The 16,040-nt window shown below is 39.8% G+C and overlaps 3 protein-coding genes across 4 annotated transcripts; 2 read left to right on the plus strand and 1 right to left on the minus strand.

Moving 5' to 3' along the window:
* The first annotated feature begins 1,283 nt into the window (after positions 1-1,283).
* Positions 1,284-8,504, plus strand: prpf39 (PRP39 pre-mRNA processing factor 39 homolog (yeast)). 2 transcript variants are annotated; one of them, XM_012916639.2, is made up of 15 exons: positions 1,284-1,406; positions 2,681-3,121; positions 3,421-3,614; positions 3,750-3,875; positions 4,077-4,195; positions 4,329-4,496; positions 4,880-5,060; positions 5,482-5,589; positions 5,680-5,844; positions 6,317-6,443; positions 6,583-6,851; positions 6,994-7,178; positions 7,281-7,364; positions 7,654-7,765; positions 7,877-8,504. In XM_012916639.2, the coding sequence occupies exons 2-15, from the start codon at positions 2,713-2,715 to the stop codon at positions 7,964-7,966; spliced, it is 2,337 nt and encodes a 778-aa protein (XP_012772093.1). In that variant the 5' UTR covers positions 1,284-1,406; positions 2,681-2,712; the 3' UTR covers positions 7,967-8,504. The 2 variants fall into 2 exon arrangements, with proteins under 2 accessions (XP_012772093.1, XP_012772094.1); XM_012916640.2 differs by having other exon boundaries at positions 7,281-7,355.
* A 1,434-nt stretch (positions 8,505-9,938) lies between these two features.
* On the plus strand, positions 9,939-11,632 carry faua (FAU ubiquitin like and ribosomal protein S30 fusion a). Its single transcript, XM_004542099.4, has 5 exons — positions 9,939-10,078; positions 10,755-10,836; positions 10,925-11,069; positions 11,224-11,279; positions 11,410-11,632. The coding sequence occupies exons 2-5, from the start codon at positions 10,762-10,764 to the stop codon at positions 11,533-11,535; spliced, it is 402 nt and encodes a 133-aa protein (XP_004542156.2). The 5' UTR covers positions 9,939-10,078; positions 10,755-10,761; the 3' UTR covers positions 11,536-11,632.
* A 452-nt stretch (positions 11,633-12,084) lies between these two features.
* On the minus strand, positions 12,085-14,222 carry fkbp3 (FKBP prolyl isomerase 3). The gene is made up of 7 exons (XM_004542098.4): positions 14,082-14,222; positions 13,713-13,814; positions 13,535-13,636; positions 13,032-13,167; positions 12,808-12,875; positions 12,637-12,734; positions 12,085-12,408 (listed from the first exon to the last, which is right to left on the minus strand). The coding sequence occupies exons 1-7, from the start codon at positions 14,184-14,186 to the stop codon at positions 12,354-12,356; spliced, it is 666 nt and encodes a 221-aa protein (XP_004542155.1). The 5' UTR covers positions 14,187-14,222; the 3' UTR covers positions 12,085-12,353.
* Between the last annotated feature and the right edge of the window lie 1,818 nt (positions 14,223-16,040).

A 16,040-nucleotide genomic window follows, 5' to 3' on the forward strand; every position in this document is an offset into this window, starting at 1 on the left:
TATAAGTGAACTCGTGTTTATTGCCATAATAAATTATGAGAGGTGATTCTAATATCATAAAACAGTCATGCACTCATAAGCCTTATTCAAAATTAAGGCTATGAGAATAACCGTCCCAACTTTACTTTTGAAATGGGTTTAAATGTGAGATTTTACAAAGGGGCCTCACCCTGTTTTTCATTCTGTTGTGCCTGCCAGTTTAACATCTAACTATTATTACTGTTCTTAGAAGTTTCTTAAAATAAAAAAAGTTGTCAATGACTTTATAAAAGCAAAAAGACATAATTTTCATAGATTTAGTCAAATCTAGGATCTCAAATACCGCTCCACATTTTCAGGCACAAACATTCATGATAAGGATCTCTGAAATTGTTGTCTACTTGCAACTGAGGCGAGGCAGCTGAATAACAAACATGCCAGTGTGGTGCATAAACTTGCAACACATGTTGATCTGCCACAGTAATATAACCACTGAGATATTAAATTGGTAATATTGTATTGTAACAGTAGCACTCAACAAAGTGTGGAATATATTAGGAAGCAAGTAAACAAGTTCTTGAAGTCGATATGGTGGAGAAATGTCAGGATTGTGACGAAGTGATGCTGACTAGGGACAAAGTCTAAATGAAAATATAGTAATAAAACTAATAACACCTTTACTGGCACATAGCTGGGTTAGGTTAACTAGAAAGCTCCCACACAACAGTACCAGACCTACCTGACTTTACCTGCTTGCTGCAGCTTGCTGAGTCCCAAGTGATTAATTAGATCAATAGTGGTTTGTTTAATAAAACGAAATGCTTTAATAAATATAATAAAAGTGAAATACAAAATGTAATTCTATACCTAGAGAAGTTGTTTGGGGGATTTATTGTATGGAAGTATAAAGTGGTATAAAGCTTGGTTGATTGTAAATGTTTGTTTTTTTATTAATAAAAGTAAAGAGTGTTACTTTCAAAAAAATTCAATGCAGTGTAACGTATTGTACAAAAGCCACAGAAGATTTAGAGCTCACGTTTAATATTGCGTCATGCGGTTTAAAAGCGGTTGAATTCTTGTGTCAGTGTGTGTACACTAAAATATGTAGGGTTTATATGCAGCACTTTTAACAAACACTGCAACTGCAGGAAATGTATTTATTTATTTCATTACTTCTGGAGGAATTCACAAAAGCTATGGGCTAACTTCAAAATATTGTTTCTGCATTTTAATTTCATCATAAAATGTAAATTGGCAAGACATCAAGAACAACGAATAGCGCGCCGTCGCTGGTGGGTGGTAGTTCGACTGGGCATGCGTACACTGTCCCTCTCATCTTCCTCCAACTTAAGAATGGTATGCGAAACGCGGCCGGTCGCAATAGTGTAGATAAAGTGAATTCAAAAGCTGCACTCAAGTCCACGGGGGTAAGTAAATTGACGCAACAGATACGGATAAGATTCTTAAACGTATTTTTATTTGTTGATTTGGTTTTATCTGGTTAGTAACGAATTTAACAATCGCTAGTGGCGAAATGGGTAACATTAGCCTGTTAGCTAACGTGCTGCTGTTAGCTAACTGCTACCGACTATTTCCTGGAGGCCTAAGCAAAGGCTGTACATGTAAATATCCTAGTTACGATGTATGTAACAGTTTCCTATTCGCTATTCTGTAAACGTTGCTATCAACGTAAAGAATCGATGAAAAATGTAGATACTTAATTAAAGACGAATAGTTTGTGTTGGACCGTACTAAGCAAGCGCGTACACGAAACATGCCTCGACCTCTACTATTATACTTATTTGAGATAGACGGGCGCCAGGCCTAACTTCTGATTGAATTTTGATCATGGAAAAGACCTCCCGGCAACAACAAGGCCTCGAGGAGCAAACAAAGCTAAAGCTACTCGTTTTTTAAAGGAAATATTGCATTTAAAAAACAAAAAAAAAAATCCCCAAAGTAAAATTAAAAAAGAAAACAACTTTAGTATTAAGGTAGCTAAGCGAGAAGCTAAGAGTAAGCAACCGAGTACGCGGAATTATTTTTAGTAGTTAAATTAGGGCTGAAGCTTAAACTGGCACTGGTTTAATGTTAGAACAAGGAAGTATCCTGTTGCTTTAGCGGCTGTTTTTACTAGGGTTGACCCCTTTAGGCGTAAAGGAAGTAAAATAAAAAAAAATAGTTTGAAACGAAAAACATGCGTCGTGTTGCGTCAGATTTATAAGTATCATTTTAAGTAGTGAAGGTTCATGGCAAGTTTAAAATACAGCACGTTGTCAATAGTTGTGGAAAATTCTTTGTCAGAACTAAACTGGCTTAAATTGTGAGTTGAAAGTAATTTCTTGTTTGTAGATATTTTACCTATAACTGCAGTTCACACTTGGATATTTCTTACTTGTTTATTTTAGGCACCAAGTTCCTTATTATAATTGTACTTGACATTGTTTTTGTGCTGTCCTGACTAGTATCATTAAGTGCGTATTTTGAAAGAAATTATTGGAAACTCAGTGGATGTTTTTATTTATTGATTTATTTAAATGGTGGGAATACTTTAGCTTATTTCAGAGCTAGTTTTCTTAGTTTTTTTTTGTTAAGTTGTACAAACCATTAATATTTCAGTAAACTGTAATAGTATTCGGTGTGTGGAAAAATCTATTTTCTTTTTCCTGAGTTTGTCTTTACTTTTTTTCTGTCCCAACAGACCTGAAAATCTCAGAGGGTACATTTCCTGGAATGCTGGATACTGAGTCCCCTGCCATGGAGAGCAATGGGGATGCCTTTCTTCCAGACCTTCCTGTCGTAGGCCAAGCGACTGACTGGTCAGTAGACCAGGTTGCTCCAGAGCCTCTCTCCAATGTCTTGCCTGAGGATTCAGATGTGTCTCAGGATGCCATGGGACAAGAGCAACAACCGGGTCAGCAAATGAATTCCACAGATCTGGGATCTGTGGAGAAGGCTGTGGAACAATTTCAACTTGCCAATGCTCAGCTCTTCCAAGAACACCCACCTCCACCACCGCCACCTCCTCCCCCTCCACAGCCCACAGAAGATGCACAGCAAGCAACAGAACCTGTAGGGTCTGAGCCTTGCAGCCAGGACATGAATATTGAGTCTGAATCCATTGGACAGACTGACAGTCAAGGTAACTTAAAACTTGTTTTTCAGTTGGCTCAATTGATTTAATAATAAATGCTTAGTCATGAAGTTGACTCTGGTCCAATTGTTAGTGTAACGTCGTAAGATTTAGCTAGTTTTCAACAAGCAACCAAGAAAGGTACTGTGTAGAATCAGCATAGTGTCTCTCTCTATTTTTTTCTGTCGGTGCTTACAGTAACTAATTTATTGAAAAGAAAACTGTCAACAAATGACACATTATGCACAAATCATAAACTGTAATTTTGTAGTTAAACTCACTTGATGATTCCTTGTCAACTTCTCTAGATGGGACAGAGGCTACACAGGTGGCAGAGGATGGCATGGAGCTAGAAGACCCATCCAAAGAAACAACAGAAGAAGCAGCTGTTCCTACAGATCCTGAACTGCCCTCAGAGTTTGAAAAGCTTTTTAAGGGAGTTGAGGAAAACCCAGAAGATTTCAATGCGTGGGTCTATCTGCTGCAGTATGTAGAACAAGAGGTAAACAGAAGGCACACACATTTACAAAACTGAGTGAAAATATATTCTTGTCCAATAAATTTGAACAGAAATTACTTGTAATGCTAAAAAGAGGTGGTTAAATTGTTGCAATTTGGTCTTTCTGCTTCTTTACAGAATGTCCTTACAGCAGTGAGGAAGGCATTTGATGTGTTTTTCCTACGTTACCCCTACTGCTATGGCTACTGGAAGAAGTATGCAGATATTGAGAAAAAGCATGGCAATGTACAAGTTGCAGAAGAAGTAAGTATGCCTCTTGTACTTTTGTACACGTGTTGCTTTTTTTTTTTTTTTTTTTTTTTTTTTTTTTTTTTTAACTTGGTGTGCCTGCTTTTGTGTGTCATCAATAACTGACCAGCTAGAATAATCTGTTAAGAACCAAAATTTGGGGCATAAAAACTCAGACTTTTATGAACAAACTCATTTTATTTATTTTTTTCCAAGGTGTACAGAAGAGGTTTGCAGGTCATCCCTCTCAGTGTCGACCTGTGGATCCACTATTTGACCTTCATCAAAGAGAATTCTGATCCTAATGACCCAGAGACTGAGGGGCGCATTCGAGCGTGAGTAAAGTCTTTATTTATATATATATAGACACACACACACACACACTCTACTGTTTTACTTTCTTCTCAAATGTTAATGAGTTAATGAGACATTTCATGAATCTTTTTTCCTTTTTTGTTTTCCTATTAGCTCCTATGAGCATGCAGTGCTTGCAGCAGGCACTGACTTTCGCTCAGACCGTTTGTGGGAATCCTTCATAAACTGGGAGACAGAGCAGCAGAAGTTGGGTAACGTCACCGCCATCTATGACCGCATCTTGGGCATTCCAACCCAGCTGTATTCCCAGCACTTCCAGAGGTACAGTAAAAGAACAGTTTCCAGATTTGTTTGAAAGTTTGCATTCACTTGAGGAGTGTGTTATTAAAATCATCATAAAAGGCAAATATAAAGTTTTTAAAATTATAAAGTTTTTAAAATTACAAAGCCCCAAACCCAGTGATGGACATATCCTGTTCTGCAGTCTTGAAATGTTTGTTTTGGAACTGCACAAATAATAGTTTCTACCTCTGCCCATGGTCTGCTTGATTGGTTTTGCTTAATCTTCCATCTTGAACAGCTTAACTGAAAGTTGATTTCATGCTTTGGTAAAGGAATAAATAGTCATGGTGCAAATCATTTTGAAAATTATAACGTCATTGTATGAAAGAGCTGTGCACTGACATTTTCTTTTCTCTCTGCAGGTTCAAAGACCATGTGCAGACTAATCACCCCAGGCACTTCTTGTCAGAAGAGGAGTTTGTCCAGCTAAGGCTCGAGCTCTCTAAAGCCAGCCTGTCGGGAATGGTTGGTGACAGTGGAGAGTCACAAGTTGCTCAGGAGGAGCTTCCACCTGGTACAGAGGATCTTGCGGATCCTGCTAAGGTAAAACCTTCTCTGCCAATCCCGTAGGGGAAAAAAATTTATAAAATTGCTGCTGGCAGGGTTAGCAGGAGCTTGGATGTTATCCATGATGAAAGGGAAAAGATAATTTGCCTAGGTTTGAAGAGGTGTCTTTATGTCAGCAGCCAGGCCAATCAATGCCAGGTGGGATTCACGTTGGTATCCAGTCAGGGACTCGCCCTAAAACTTACAGGATCACCCGGGGCCCGTTGATCCCAGCACCTATACCCAGTGGCTGATATGCAGGGTGCATAAATACTTCTCCCCTCTGCAGGCTTCTTATCTCTGGTGATGTAAATCGTTGGCTGCAGGAATAGAAGTTTTTACATCAAGTGGAGAATGTGATACGGAGAAGCACAAATAAGGGTGCTAACCTTGTTTTTGTCTGTGTGTTTGTATGTAGAGAGTGACGGAGATTGAGAACATGCGCCACAAGGTGATTGAGGTGCGGCAGGAAGTTTTCAACCACAATGAACACGAAGTCAGCAAGCGCTGGGCCTTTGAAGAAGGGGTGGGTCTTGTTTTTTTTTCCCTTACTGATGTTTTATTCTTTCAGTCCCCCCCTCATTACTATCAAACTAATCAATTTGTGTTTCTTTAGATTAAGAGACCGTACTTCCACGTCAAAGCCTTGGAGAAGACTCAACTGAACAACTGGAAGGAGTACTTGGAGTTCGAAATTGAGAATGGGACTCCGGAGCGTGTGGTGGTTCTCTTCGAAAGATGCCTCATCGCCTGCGCTCTCTATGAGGAGTTTTGGATCAAGGTAAAGTGACCTTGAGCCTTTCCGACACTCCTGCTACCTCCCTGCACTTCCCCCATCAACGATGATATCACATCGACACAGTCCTGCACTCTTTGCGTGTAACGTTGATATGTGACTGTATCTGTTGTATTAGGGGATGGCCAGCTTGCCACACAAGATTTGACTGCAGCATATGCCAACTACTACGTTGCATCTTCTTCGTCTCCCACTACCTTACAGAAACTTATCTAATTGGTTCCATGAAGGTGCTGATGGGTTTACACAGAAAATTTCTAAAAACGATCTTGTCAATGAAGAAATTGCCTGTCTGTGAACTCAAAATGTAGTTTAAAAATGTCTTGTCTCTTTTGCCTTTCTTTCTTTTCTTTCTTTCTTTCTTTCTTTCTTTCTTTCTTTTTTTTTTTTTTTTTTTTTTTTTCCTCTGTCCTCTCCTGGCTTTCTTCCAACTTGCTTTCTCTTTTTCACTCTGAAGTATGCAAAATATCTAGAGGGATACAGCACTGAGGGTGTGAGACATGTCTACAAGAAGGCGTGTACCGTCCATCTGCCCAAGAAACCAGCCATCCACCTGCTGTGGGCAGCCTTTGAGGAGCAGCAGGGTGAGTACCTTAGTCAGTCAAAGCAGCATGCAAATTAAATGCAAAAGCAACATAAAGCATGGAGATCATGAATAAGAAACAAATGTGGAAAACTGCTCAGCTGACATTCCTCTTTCTTTTTTCTTCTTTTTTAACCCAGGCAGCATAGAGGAGGCTCAGAGCATCCTGAAGTCCCTGGAGGCATCGATCCCAGGTCTCGCCATGGTGCGCCTTCGGAGGGTCAGCCTGGAGCGTCGCCACGGAAACTTGGAGGAAGCTGAGGCGCTGTTGAGGGAGGCGATGGAGTCTGCGAAGAATGCTACTGAGACATCGTTCTATGCTGTGAAGCTGGCCAGGCAGCTGATGAAGGTGCAGAGGAGTCTGGGCAAGGCGAGGAAGGTGCTTCTGGATGCTATTGAAAAAGACCAGGTGAGAGAGGGTTGACTATATCAGATGGTCAACACATTATAGCATTGGTTGTGTTTCTCTTGCAATGAATTCTGTTCACATGATAAATATAACTGTGTTGCACTAGTTGTCAACTAAATTGTGTGTTTTGTGGTTTTTGTAGACGAGTCCAAAACTGTATCTAAACCTGCTTGAGCTGGAATACAATCGAGATGTGACCCAGAATGAGGCAGAGATCTTGGCTTGTTTTGACCGAGCCCTGAATAGCCCAATGCCTCTTGAATCACGACTCCTCTTTGCCCAGCGCAAAGTCGAGTTTCTTGAAGACTTTGGCAGCGATATTAATGCGTAAGTTGTTTTTAGTGGTAAAGGGAGAAATGAATACATTCATTCTTTGTTTTGTTTGTTTTTTTTTGTAAAGAGTCATGTTTATTCTTTTACATCTTTCAGCCTTGTTGCTGCCTATGAAGAACAACAGAAACTACAAAAAGAAAATGAATCGACAAAGAGGAAGGCCGAGAACGGGTATGACAGGTGGTTAATGAAACGCAGCGTCCATCACATCCCCACAAACACTTTCAGAAAATTTTCACACCCCCTTCTAACAAGGTGTTAGAAAGACACATGTGACGACTACTACTAGTCTATTTTCTAGAGTGTCTTGTATTTCTTGATATCTCAGTGAAGGGCAGATGCATATTCTACATATTGAAAATCTACAAATTGGTTAGAACAACAGTAAAAACAACAAACTTGGCTGTAACTGCTGTTTCATTTGTCAGCTATAAGCTGGATCTTACTAATTTAAACTTTACCTCTCCAGCTCTCAGGAACCTGATGCTAAGAGGCAGCGTGTGGATGACGGCTCTGGTGCTGTAGCAAACATGACTGACATGCAGGCAAATGCCTCTGCCTACAACTATAACTGGTACCAGGTGGGTTACAGATCAGTTACATTTACAGCACTTAGAAATTAGTTTGTTACAAGAAGTATGTGTGGTCAATTACAGCCCTTCTAACCCCCTCCCCCCCACTTTTCTCTTTAGCAACAGTACGGTGGTTGGGGACAAAACTCCTGGGGGCAATACAACCAGTATGCCCAGTATAACCAGTACTACCCCCCTCCTTCTACATGATGGACAACATAGTGGCCTGACCATCCATTTGACCTTCTTACATCTTGGGACGGGGCTTCTTACCAAGACGTCATGGAGATTTCAAAAAGCTTTGTTCTTTTGTTTTATTTCTTCCCCTTTTCTCTGGTTCACAGTGTGCTAATCAACTTTACCACATATTGTAGCTCTTGATAGAAGTATATTTGGCCCTCTTTAGCAGTTATCAGTTCTTTAATTGCTACAGTCATTCTCTCCAGCACTGGCTTCTTTTTGGGGTTCTTGAATGCATGTTATTTGTTAAGGCAGATTTATTTTTTCCCTGTGTGACAAAGGCTTTTTCTTTTTGAAATTTCTAGGCCAGATGACTTAGTTTGCTCTCTGTCTTTGTGTTAAAGAACTTGTAAGGGGAAGCTTTCATTAATGTATCTGTCATCATTCTTCCCCCCCCAATCACAAAGATTTGTAATAACTCATGGTTATGTTTCCCTAAAGAGCAACAAAGAGTTCCTTGTTTTTTATTTTGACTTGATTTCATAATAAAGAGATTGATATCCTTAAATGTTTTTTGTTTTGTTTTAAATAATTCACAAAGGGCTAGAATGAATATTGTCATTAGCTGTTTAGTTTACACTTTTACTGTCATTCAAAGTAAAACAACTTTTCCTTTCCAATATTCAATAGGCAGGAATGTAATTAAAATATGAAATATATTTGAATAATGGGTTTCCACAAAAGCTGAAATCCCTGACAAGCATTTCTAGATGCTGCACTGAGCCACGGTAACTGAATATAACAGTATACACGGTAACTGCCTTTAAAAACAACAAAAAAACCTTAATTTACATTTTGTTGTTCATTGGCAACTCATTTAATAATTACACTTTACGACAATAATTATGAGTACATTTTATATGAAAACATTTTCACCCACAACATACCCCAATAATGTGCAAAAAGCATTGCTAGTCAAGCTGAAGCTCGAGTGGTTTTTGAAGGATTGAAATTAAACTTTTTTTCCAGCTGTGTTTCAGGCAAAAACTGTCATAGAAGACAAAAATAAAGTTCAGGGGTTTTGAGGTTTGATATGAACATACAAAGTAAGCATAATAGATTTTCTCAAAGATAAATACACATTACATCTAGATATATGACAAAGTTAACATGTAGAACAGTTACAATGTAGTAGGATGAAGAATCTTTTGTGGTAAATATGAGCTCAAAGATAAATGAGATGTTCTCATGCCACTTTTGTGTTTCTGTAAAAATGAAGCTCTAATCTCAGCATCACATGAGCTCTGTACTGGTGCTGCTTCACAGCAAAAAACAAAAACCCCCAAAACCTTCTCAAAAAGTATATCACTGTTTAGCAGTTGGCTGAAATTATACAAATGAACTATCGTTTTGATCCTTATGTGAAAATGAGCCACACTTAAACCACTGAAATCATTGCTGAAGGTAACAGAATATTGTTATTGCCATGGGAGTCACATGCTGACATGCCACCCCAGGACTATTATCCACTCATATTCAAACAAACTTTTTAGTATTTTTTGTAAAGAAATAAACACAAGAATATGACGAGTATATAACCCTCTCCATGTGCAGTCAGTAATACTGAAGTGTAGGAGAAAAAAATAATTAAATGAAACATAATACATAAGACATAATTTGATGTTGGTTGTGGGACATTGGTATAAACCACAAGGACCAGGATTTCGTGAATAATTTAGTGTATATTAATTATATTAATGAGTCAAACAGTTTTAAAAACTTACCCCCCCCCTCTCCCCCATATTTGTTAATGTTAATTTCAAGAACAAAACTTAACAAAACCTTAACAAACAGGACACCGTGAGAATAAACAAACAAAATTTAATAAAATAAAATACAAATATCAGTAGAGCAGGCATTTCTGCAAAACATCAAAGAAAATAGATAAATACAACCTATGAAGATCACATGAACCCGTAAATATAACTGCTATACTAGAACAGATAAATCTGCGACACTACCAAAGTACAAGAGGCGTGGCCACCGCGTCCGACGAGCGTTACGTAAAATCCGCACATGCGCTGTGTAGACCCTTAAACAGTCCTTTTTATGCCTAGCGTTGCACGACTAGCATCAAACGAGGTGAGAGCTGTGCACTTTTAATAAAAATTTCCCAGTTTGGCTTTGTCGTCACATGTTTTATCTTGCGATTGATGCACATATGTCATCCGTAACCATAAGTTTGGCTTTTTATTGACGAGTGAAGGTGTATTTCATATGTTTTTACTGGACTTTTACCATACGCGTGCCCCATGTGGCTAGCTAAGTTAGCATAGCTTTGGCTAGGACCCGGGAGAAGCTTCAGTTCAGCTCCCGGCGGCTGGTAGTGCATTATTTCTCCACAGTTTTAATAAGTTTCAGGTTACCACCGGAGATATTTACTTTGAGGATCATATGTGGGTTTCATATTCTATGAAGTATGAAGGCAAAGTGAAGGTTTGGTAGTCGGGATTTGTTATAATAAATTTTAATGCCGCAAGTATGTTTCCGCAATGATCGTCACGGTAGACATTTTTACTTGTCACACCAAGTAAAGCACACAGCATTTTCAAGGGATGCCAGCGTTTTATCAGATGTCCTAATTAGCAGTTATTGTAATTGATGTCAAAGTCCTTGTTATATAGTCAAGTCCAGTAAACATAAAATAGCTATGTTGGTAGTTGGACGTTACAGTTATGCTTTTATATGAAAACTAATAAAAGTTTTATCCATGACTAAAGATGCTTGGCCCTACCTTTTTTTTCTTTTTTTCCCCCAGCATCAAGATGCAGCTTTTCTTACGTGGCCAGAACACTCACACCCTTGAGGTGACTGGAGAGGAGACTGTCGGCCAGATCAAGGTAAAACTTGTACCAGTGTAAAAATTGTACCTTATTAATGGCAATATTGAATAAAGGATTATTATGAGAAAACCTGTTTGTGTCCCAGGCTCATGTCCAGGCTCTGGAAGGTCTCCTGGTTGAGGATCAGGTGCTGCTGCTTGCTGGGTGCCCTCTGGAGAATGATGCCTCTCTGGTGTCTTGCGGTGTCTCCGAGCACTGCACCCTGGAGGTAGCTGGCAGACTTCTGGGAGGTATGTGTGCATGACATGTAGCTATTCACATATTTGAATGTTTGTTTTCTTCGGGACTTCAAAACTTGGCACACCGAGGATGGCACCAATATAGTTTGTCTTAACAAAACCACCTTGATAGCATGATCTTTGTTTCTCTCTTTCACTTTACCAGGTAAGGTTCACGGCTCTCTGGCCCGTGCCGGAAAAGTGCGGGGACAGACTCCCAAAGTAAGTGTAACCTCACCTCTTCTTCTTCTTCAAAAAAATTCTGGGGGGACTCTGCCTTCAGCTATACTACAGACTACATCTGCTTTTACTTCACTTTTACAATGATGCCAATCCACTTATTTTTCTTCAGGTTGATAAGCAGGAGAAGAAGAAGAAGAAGACTGGCCGTGCTAAGCGCCGCATCCAGTACAACAGGCGCTTTGTGAATGTCGTTCCCACCTTCGGAAAGAAGAAGGGACCCAATGCCAACTCTTAAGTGGTTCACTGCCCCAAAGGAGAAACCGCATCATCACCTGTCAGTTTTTACCAAGTTAAATGTCATCCTGTACAAAATAAAAACAATTTTGACTTGGTCTAGATGAGTGATTTGTCCTGCAATGTAAATCTAGATCTTTAGCAAATAATCTTTGCGGTTTCTTAATAAAGACAATTGTCCTGTATTTGAGCCAAAGTTCATCTGTCTCTAGGAATTAATGCTAGCTAAAATTGGCAAATTTAGCTTTGAAGCTAAACTTCAGACACTGGATGCTTAGACCCTAAAGACGTGCATCACTGTACATGGAATACCTTAGTTTACATATTTAGAATGGTCTCGCACCTTATGGGTGCGACACAAAGTCTTGTATTTACAACTTATTAAAATCTTCCAGGAACAACAATTAGTAGTTGGCATAAAACTACTGGGAGGTTTTAGTACTTCGTACACCACACAAACTAGTTCTCTTAATACAGTTGACTTCAGGCTAAAGAACACGATGTAGACAGGTGCAATCTGTACAGTGACCGGTTAACTGAAATGAACAAATTTGGGGAAAATGATTTATTTCTGACATTGTACATGCAAAAGAACAAAAAGATAACATTTCACAGTCTCTTATATGTACATTATTAACAAGCCATTCCATGTTGTCCAAATCAAACTTTTTTTTTAAAATCCAATTGGTATATGTGTAATGCTATGCTAAAGCACAGGCATCCCAGGAATATTGCAATCCAAGACGCATGCTGATATCCCCCTCTACCTCAAGGCCTTTAATTAGGTGGGAATTCTTGAAATGTAGTGCATGCTTTGGGCTAATCCACAGACACCAGCTCGACCTCGAAAATCAGCTTTGCGTTGGGTGGAATTCTGGGAGAGGTAGAGTTAAGGAAAATTGGCTTTCATTTAATTATGTTAGTGTAAAACAATAAAGGAGGACAGTTATAAGCAAGAATCAAGCCACATTACAAGCTGAGCTCTGACCTTACGTGCAGACAGCTCGTGTAGTTTCATCACATCCCTTTAGAAATATTTCGATATTTATGAAACATGCACGCAGGGTACAAAATACCAAAGAGGGGAGGGAAAAAAGGATACTTGGACTCAGGGACGCCCTTCTTTCCATAAGCCCATTCAGGGTCAATCTCCAATCGAGCAGTTTCACCCTTGCTCATTGTCAGTAGGGCCTCATCCCACTGTGATGATTACAGACATTAGACATAGAAATAAAAGTTCAGAAAACTAAATGACAACAGCAGAGCAACTTACTCCTCTGATGACTTTGCCCAAGCCGACTTTGAAGCTGAGTGGTTTGGCCTGTTTCTTCTTTTTCGCCCCTGCAGATCGAAGACAACAAGGACAGATTCTTCATCGCTACATAGAGATTTGATCTACATAACTAAAAAGTACAAATTACTTAGTTTAACATTTTCAATAATGCAAAAGCACGACTAGCGACAGAGCATCACCTTACGAGTGCGATGCGGTCATACCTGTGGGAACATTGGTGTCAAAGACAGTCCCATCCTCTAAGGTTCCGGTGTACCAGCAGCTCACAGTGTCGCCCTTCTTTGGGAAGTTTGTCTTGTCGCCTTTTTTCAGCACTGATTTGGTGTACTTTGGAGGACCCTGAGAGAAGTAATGAAGCAGTAGTCAATAAATGTGAATAATCGCTGAGTGCTCACCAGAATCGGCCTTTTGTACTTTAGCATACAATGAAAAAATATTTCCCAATTCACATTATTATTACAGCATTTTTGAGTCTTCATGAGTACACCTGAATTTTTCACTCCAGTAACCATAATCTACAGAACCAAAATCTGCACGCCCCCCCATTAACCAACATTGAGCATCAGTATCATGCACGTGGTTATAATACACTTATCCCCATGTGGGATATGCGAATGGACAAAAGAAATTACAACATATTATAGGTCTCCTTCTTTATATAAATGATGATATTAAAAAGTTGATATTTGATGGTGTGGATCAGTACCTCATCCACAACTTCTGTCTTGACATCTTTGGGTTTTTCTTCGACTTTCACAGCTTTAACCTTCTCCGTCACTTCTTCCACTGCTTCTGTGCCTTTAAACCTCTGCAAATCACACGTTTACACATTTTATGTTCGTTATCAAGGTTCATCATCGAGGCGGATGACAATCGTGACTTACTTTGCTCTCGAAGAGCTGATCGTAGGCGATAATCAGTTGCTCTTTCTTTGCAGTTTTGGCAACATTTTTGATGTTTCCGAGCAGCTTGTGCTCGTTGAGGAACTGAAATAACAACAAACGAACAGAAGGAGAAAGTTTAACTCGTTTGCGCTCAAGCCACGAGGAGCTGCGCAGGTCAAAGCCTAAGAGAAGCTGTTTGCATTCGTATTAATGTGCAGATAGTGCTGAACATTGTGCTCTGCTGTGCTGAAGCAAAGCATCCCATCGGAGCTAGCCGTGCTGCATGCTGCACTTCACAGTGAGAATTCAAACCGGTAACCTGCAGATATCCCAACCGGAATCCCGAGGAGACTAAAGGGAGAAACATACCGAGTGGGCCGCATTGTCCTGCAGGAACTTTATTATGTCTTTTTTGGACAAATCATCACTTTTGAGCTGCTCATCGCTCCATTCCCGTGTGGGCTCAGCCGCCATTTTGAGAGGCGAACTAGTGAACTTTGACCTCCGTGCGCAATATAAAACCGCGTTTTAACGTTTTCACACCAAATTACAATGAAAAAATTTTAATTCTATTTTTAAATGTATTTTTATTTTTTCCCGGATGACCTTTATTGCGAGTGCACGATAAGAAATGCGTTTCTGCACATTTTGCCGTGAAACGCGGAATAAAAGTTTAATGAAGAAATATAAGATACATTTGTATTGCTTATATTATCATCATATATATTAATATATATATTATATAGCCTCTCGCCCTGTGACAGCTGGGATAGGCTCCAGCGCCCCCCGCGACCCTGAAAAGGAGAAGCGGAAGCGAATGGATGGATGGATATATTATATAGCGCAATATTGAAATAACTGCCTGATGTGTATACCGCCGTCTAGTGGACAACTAACTGTCCAATAGATATGACAGCAGTTACACACGTGACTTCTATCAAGATAACTAAAGCACTTATCTAATATATCCAGTTACACCGAGAACAAACTGTGTCTCCTCCACACAATAACATTAACAAGAGAATGCACACAGATCACTTCCTGCATGCATAGTTGATTTGGGCGTGTTAAGCATTTCTTTTTTAAATCTTTTGACCGTCTGCAGGTCAAAAGATTGGAAGATGGAAGAGATGCAACACAGTCTACAGAGCAACACATCTATTGAATACCCCACTTAAACTTCCTGTGCATTGGGACTCTTCTTCCTCCGTATTTTTCAGGGGGATTGATGTCATTTGCTTCCATTTTCAAAGTAGCTCCCCCCGAATAGCCGGAGCCACTAAATGTAGGCTTGTGGGAAACAGGTTTCCTTTATCTGTTTATCTGTCTCCATATTGGCTACTTTAAAGACAACAACTGCTCTTCCTGCTGTCTCATTACAGTGTTATGCTCCTGGGAGCATTTTACCGGCATGGTTCAGGTCACCTGTCCCTGTAGAGAGAATGGCCACTACAAGTCAATGTAAAGTTGTTCTGAATGGTCCCTGTTATCCTCTAATGATGGAAGTGTTCTTTCATTTCAGGATGACCAGTTTGATAAGTATGAAAATGATGTATATTTCATACTGTGGTCATCCATGGTTGGACAGCACTCTGCTTCGCCATGAAAACATCAAAAGAGGAGTGTTCTGTTTTTTGGAAGACTGGTGCTCCTTATCTTATGTGTTCACGTTTCACAGGTTAAACCAATGTAATTAAGACGAGTGCAGCAATATAGACAAGTAGCCACAAGTAAAGAACATTTGATATGTTCTGGTTATGGTCTTTCTCTTGTAGGTGCTCTCAGTCTAACTACACACTTCCCAATCAGGCACAGGGTTATCCCACATAAGGACTTAGATGTGGATGACTTACAGCAAAGACCCCCCTCTCGCGTTTGTGATGTCTCTCTCAGAGCGAACACGCCGACCTCATCTATTACACCCTGTCCGTACGCCTCGAAATCACCTTCACCGACAGTGAGAGCGCAGCTTCAAAAGGCCTCACACGTGTCCCGTGACTGTCCTCGCTATCTCCTATTTATCAACAGCCTCGAAAAGCAGCGAGATGATAACGATTTTCCACCGCTACATTCAGCTGGAGAGCAGGGTTGCGAAGAGTCTTTACCCTGGTTGGTTTCCTGGCAACAAGAGGGACACTGGATGAAAAGCTCACAAGGAAGAGGAGAGGGATAATTATCTCTTTAGAGGAAATCTCTCAGGTCTCATTCCTTCTCCTTTATTGCCCGGGAGGGAAGGATTGTTACAATAGTGCAAACTGCAGAGATAAGTTGGCATAAAGAAAAAGAAAGGAAATCTGTAAAAAAGGGGGAAAATCCAGAATAAATTGA

Source organism: Maylandia zebra, linkage group LG15 (assembly GCF_041146795.1).
Source record: "Maylandia zebra isolate NMK-2024a linkage group LG15, Mzebra_GT3a, whole genome shotgun sequence".
NCBI lineage: Eukaryota > Metazoa > Chordata > Actinopteri > Cichliformes > Cichlidae > Maylandia > Maylandia zebra.

Bases quoted from the DNA above. Each gene is read 5' to 3' on its own strand.
- prpf39 (XM_012916639.2), top strand. From the start codon at position 2,713: ATGCTGGATACTGAGTCCCCTGCCATGGAGAGCAATGGGGATGCCTTT. The intron at 5,590-5,679 runs GTGGGTCTTGTT...GTGTTTCTTTAG, and splicing joins GCTGGGCCTTTGAAGAAGGG to ATTAAGAGACCGTACTTCCA. The intron at 6,444-6,582 runs GTGAGTACCTTA...TTTTTAACCCAG, and splicing joins AGCCTTTGAGGAGCAGCAGG to GCAGCATAGAGGAGGCTCAG.
- faua (XM_004542099.4), top strand. From the start codon at position 10,762: ATGCAGCTTTTCTTACGTGGCCAGAACACTCACACCCTTGAGGTGACT. The intron at 11,070-11,223 runs GTATGTGTGCAT...TCACTTTACCAG, and splicing joins AGCTGGCAGACTTCTGGGAG to GTAAGGTTCACGGCTCTCTG. The intron at 11,280-11,409 runs GTAAGTGTAACC...ATTTTTCTTCAG, and splicing joins TGCGGGGACAGACTCCCAAA to GTTGATAAGCAGGAGAAGAA.
- fkbp3 (XM_004542098.4), bottom strand. From the start codon at position 14,186: ATGGCGGCTGAGCCCACACGGGAATGGAGCGATGAGCAGCTCAAAAGT. The intron at 12,876-13,031 runs GTATGACCGCAT...TTCGATCTGCAG, and splicing joins TGACACCAATGTTCCCACAG to GGGCGAAAAAGAAGAAACAG. The intron at 12,735-12,807 runs GTAAGTTGCTCT...TAATCATCACAG, and splicing joins TGGGCAAAGTCATCAGAGGA to TGGGATGAGGCCCTACTGAC.